The following is a 3,923-nucleotide window of genomic DNA, read 5'->3' as shown; positions in this document are numbered from 1 at the left end:
CACTGTATTTTTGATCAAATAAATGCAGCCTTGGTGAGCATAAGAACATTACAAAATCGTACGACTTTTTTGCCTTTTTGTCACTTTGTATTGAAAGGAAAATAGAAAAAAAACAGGAAATGATGTGTAGAAGAAGAGGGAAAGAATCAGTAAAGGAGTGTGACTCACACTCACATCACTCTCAACACTTAACATCAGTGTGACTATCTCAGATAGCATTGCAAGTTTAAAACCCCATGAGCGAGGCACTACTGTCATTAGAGGGTCGGATGACACGGCCATGTGCTTCCTGTCAGGAGGAACTTTTCAGAACAGGGAAGCAGATGTGAGTGAGAGAGAGCCGCACGCTTCCAATCAGCTTCCACATTATCACACATGTGGGAAGTGGCAGCGGCCGTGTGGCAAATGGATTCCATTGAAATTTTTGTAAATGTGTTTCTGATTAAAAACCAAATGTGTTTGTTATGTTACTATTCTAATTTGGAAACCTTTTACCAGGACATTTATTTTACTACTTTTGAAATGACAAATTACAGTTGTCCTTAATAGTTTTTCCTCTAATAAAGTTTTATCTAAAGTTAGTGAAGAGCTTGAGATTAAATAAACAAACTGACAAATTACCTAAACTAGTGAGAGTCTGAAAAGTGTTTTAAGAGAGTTTATTTTCTAACAGTTCACATGGCCAAAAATGGCCCATTAAGGAAATTGACACAGATTTAATTTGTATACACTACCGTTCAAAAGTTAGCAGTCATTTTTAATATTTTTTCAAATTAATTTTATTAATAATTTTGAGCAAGGATGCAATTGATCAAAAGTGACAGACTGTTATTTAAAAAATATTATTTTTCATTTAAATGCAGCTTATAAATCATTCATAATCGCGATGTATCACAGTTCATCAAAATGTTTCAATTTTTCCACAGAAATATTAAGCAGCATAACTATTTTCAACATTGATAATAAAAAGAAACCAAATCAGCATATTAGAATGATTTCTGAAGGATCATGTGACACTGAAGACTGGAGTAATTAAAGTCCATTACAGGAATAAATTGCACTTGAAAATGAATTCAACTAGAAAACAGTTATTTTAAACTGTAATAATATATCATAATATTACTGTTTTCACTGTATTTTTGATCAAATAAATGCAGCCTTGGTGAGCATAAGAACATTACAAAATCGTACGACTTTTTTGCCTTTTTGTCACTTTGTATTGAAAGGAAAATAGAAAAAAAACAGGAAATGATGTGTAGAAGAAGAGGGAAAGAATCAGTAAAGGAGTGTGACTCACACTCGCATAACTCTCAAGTACATCAGTGTGACTGTCTCAGATAGCATTGCAAGTTTAAAACCCCATGAGCAAGGCACTAAAACTCTGTTCAGTCAGCCAATATATCGCTGCAATTAATGTTGTCATTTAGAATGAAGTCATATGCCAAGTGATATCAAATAAAGGTAATGAATATGTTCTGCTGATGCCTGTTGCCAGGAAGCCAGTTCAACAATATGTTGTAGATGAATGAGCACTGTATATTAACATTGTATGAATTGACAAAAAAGAAATATAGTAAAGTATGTGAAACCATTCAAGACAAGCACATATGGTATGGTGAGGATCTCGATTCAATGTGCCATATGTCTTCGGTAATAGCTAACACAGAGGGATGCAGTCCCCCCCCTTCCTTTCCCTTTTCACTTTCTCTCTCTCTCTCTGTCTCTCCGGGTCCACAAAGCTCAGCCCAGACAGAATTAATGTGCAAGTCATCAGTCACAGAGGAAGCAGAGCCGTGTGATAAGAACACCCCCAATATTACCTCGGAGCTCACGGCAGCGTCTGTTATAGACGTGTCACACTCATTATTGCTTAGCACCAAGTGTGTGACTTTTATATACAGTGCAGAGAGAACAGTTTAAATTAGTGTGCCTGTGTTAAATATCACCTTCTCTTTATAAGATCTAATTTGCTTGTTTATTTCATGGTATGTGACTTCAGATTGAGACAGTATCTATATATCTGACAGATGAAGTGTTTATGTTTCAGCCGGATGTTGAAATGAGTCATAGTGTATGTGATGAAGGCCAGTGGTCACAGACACACACACACACACAAACACACATGCTAGAGGAGCTGGCACCCTGCACTGCTTATGGGCTGTTGCATTGTGGGGCAGGCAGTTTGGGTGATGGCCATGCCTATCGCTCCTGCTCCCCCTGTGCCCCTCAGGCGGCCCCTGCTGGGATTTGGGCCTTGGGCAACGAACAGACTGCAACTTCAATCTGTTTAGTTGCGGGACTGAAACGTGAGGCCCGGAGCCGCAGTGAAAAATAACCTCGGCCAGGGCAAAGATAGCAACAGCAGAGTATGATACAGCATTAAAATACACAGGGAAACCTGGTTCAAAAACAGATTGAGGCCATTTTGCCACCAACAGGGAGAGGAAAAGATATTCAACGTTCAAGGCAGCAGAGATAGAAAAGCGCCCTGCTGTTTGGTAAATGTCAGCGAGACCCTTTGTGCGCATTGATTATCTGGCCCTTCAGAAACTTCATCCGCACCATTTCCAGTCCAGTGATGCATATAGAAACGTTTACTAATTGCTTCTCGGAAGTGAATAATAAAGCCAGCGTGATGCTAACAATGCGACGTGAATGATGTCTGTGTTGTAAATCGTGTTCTGTTGTCGTCTCCAGTCTGTTCGCAGTTCTCCAAAGGAGTGTACGCCATCATCGGCGTGTACGACAGGAAGACTGTCAACATGTTGATGTCGTTCTGCGGTGCGCTACACGTCTGCTTTGTGACGCCCAGCTTCCCCATGGAAAACTCCAACCAGTTTGTCATCCAGCTGAGACCCGAACTGCAGGACGCCCTGGTGGGCGTAATCGAGCACTACAAGTGGTCTAGGTTCGTCGACATGTACAGCTCGGACTCTGGTGAGACCTGCTTTTTAAGATCGAAATATTTGGATTTTGGGGGGGGGGATTTATTAAGAATTAATTGCACCCACTAATAGCGATGTTTATTTTCATGTTTTTATTTGATTATTATTTGATGTATAACTGCTTCCATGACTTACGGTTTTCCAAACCGCACATTTAGAGAAAAATAATTTTAAAATTATAGTAATATTTATTATTATTATTATTATTATTATTATTTAAAGGTAATTCATTATTAAAATGCAATTATTATTATTTTTAAATAATAATAAATTATTAGTATTATCATTATTACAATAACAATAAAAATGAATATATTATTATCATTATTACACTACACTAATAAATGAATAATAATTTTAATAATAATAATAACTAATGTTATAATAAACATAATCAAATTTGACCTTTTTCACACAGTGCAAGGTGATTGGTAGTCATCATATTTTGGGATTCTTGGCATCAAAAAGTTTGAAAACCCTTGACATTTAGTCTCTCTAAATCTCTCTCTAAAAGGGGTATTGTACATTAAGCTTAATTTGCATAGAACTGAGGTGTCTTTGAAGCGCATGAGAATTTAAATACTCATAGTGTAGTGCTATAGCGACGCACTTTTTGTGCTGAAAAACCATGCATTAAATTCACCCATTAGAATTCTCTTTTGAACGTGGCTGGTTGGTTTTCTGAGAGCCGGTATTTACCACCATATTGCTGGTGTGCACCAAGTATTTTGACGTTTTTATTTTATTCCAGTTTACGAAATAGTTTTTTCATCAATCGATTTAGTCTTAGTTTTAGTTTTCGTTTACGAAAATAACCTTGGCGTGCACATTGAGTCAGCTTTTGTTCCTGGCTTGTTTGTGAAAATGTTAGTGTGTAATGACTAGGGTTGGGTACCGAAACCCGGTACCAATATGGTACAGGTACCTATGTAACCGGTATGTACTAGAACCGAATCCGAACGCAGATTTCGGTGCCTC

The 3,923-nt window shown here is 37.6% G+C and overlaps 1 protein-coding gene across 1 annotated transcript in view; it reads left to right on the top strand.

Annotated features, from left to right (window-relative positions):
* LOC107743920 (glutamate receptor 1-like) overlaps window positions 1-2,937 on the top strand; it is a gene marked incomplete at its 3' end in the record, with an annotated part of 29,072 nt that extends 26,135 nt beyond the window's left edge. The window contains exon 3 of the mRNA XM_016557370.1: window positions 2,698-2,937. Coding sequence (XP_016412856.1) covers window positions 2,698-2,937 — 240 coding nt within the window. The remainder of the gene's footprint in view (window positions 1-2,697) is intronic.
* Between the last annotated feature and the right edge of the window lie 986 nt (window positions 2,938-3,923).

The sequence above is a fragment of the Sinocyclocheilus rhinocerous genome, unplaced genomic scaffold, assembly GCF_001515625.1.
Source record: "Sinocyclocheilus rhinocerous isolate Xijiao unplaced genomic scaffold, SAMN03320098_v1.1 scaffold2422, whole genome shotgun sequence".
Lineage (NCBI taxonomy): Eukaryota > Metazoa > Chordata > Actinopteri > Cypriniformes > Cyprinidae > Sinocyclocheilus > Sinocyclocheilus rhinocerous.
This window is presented reverse-complemented; position numbering and strand designations above follow the sequence as displayed.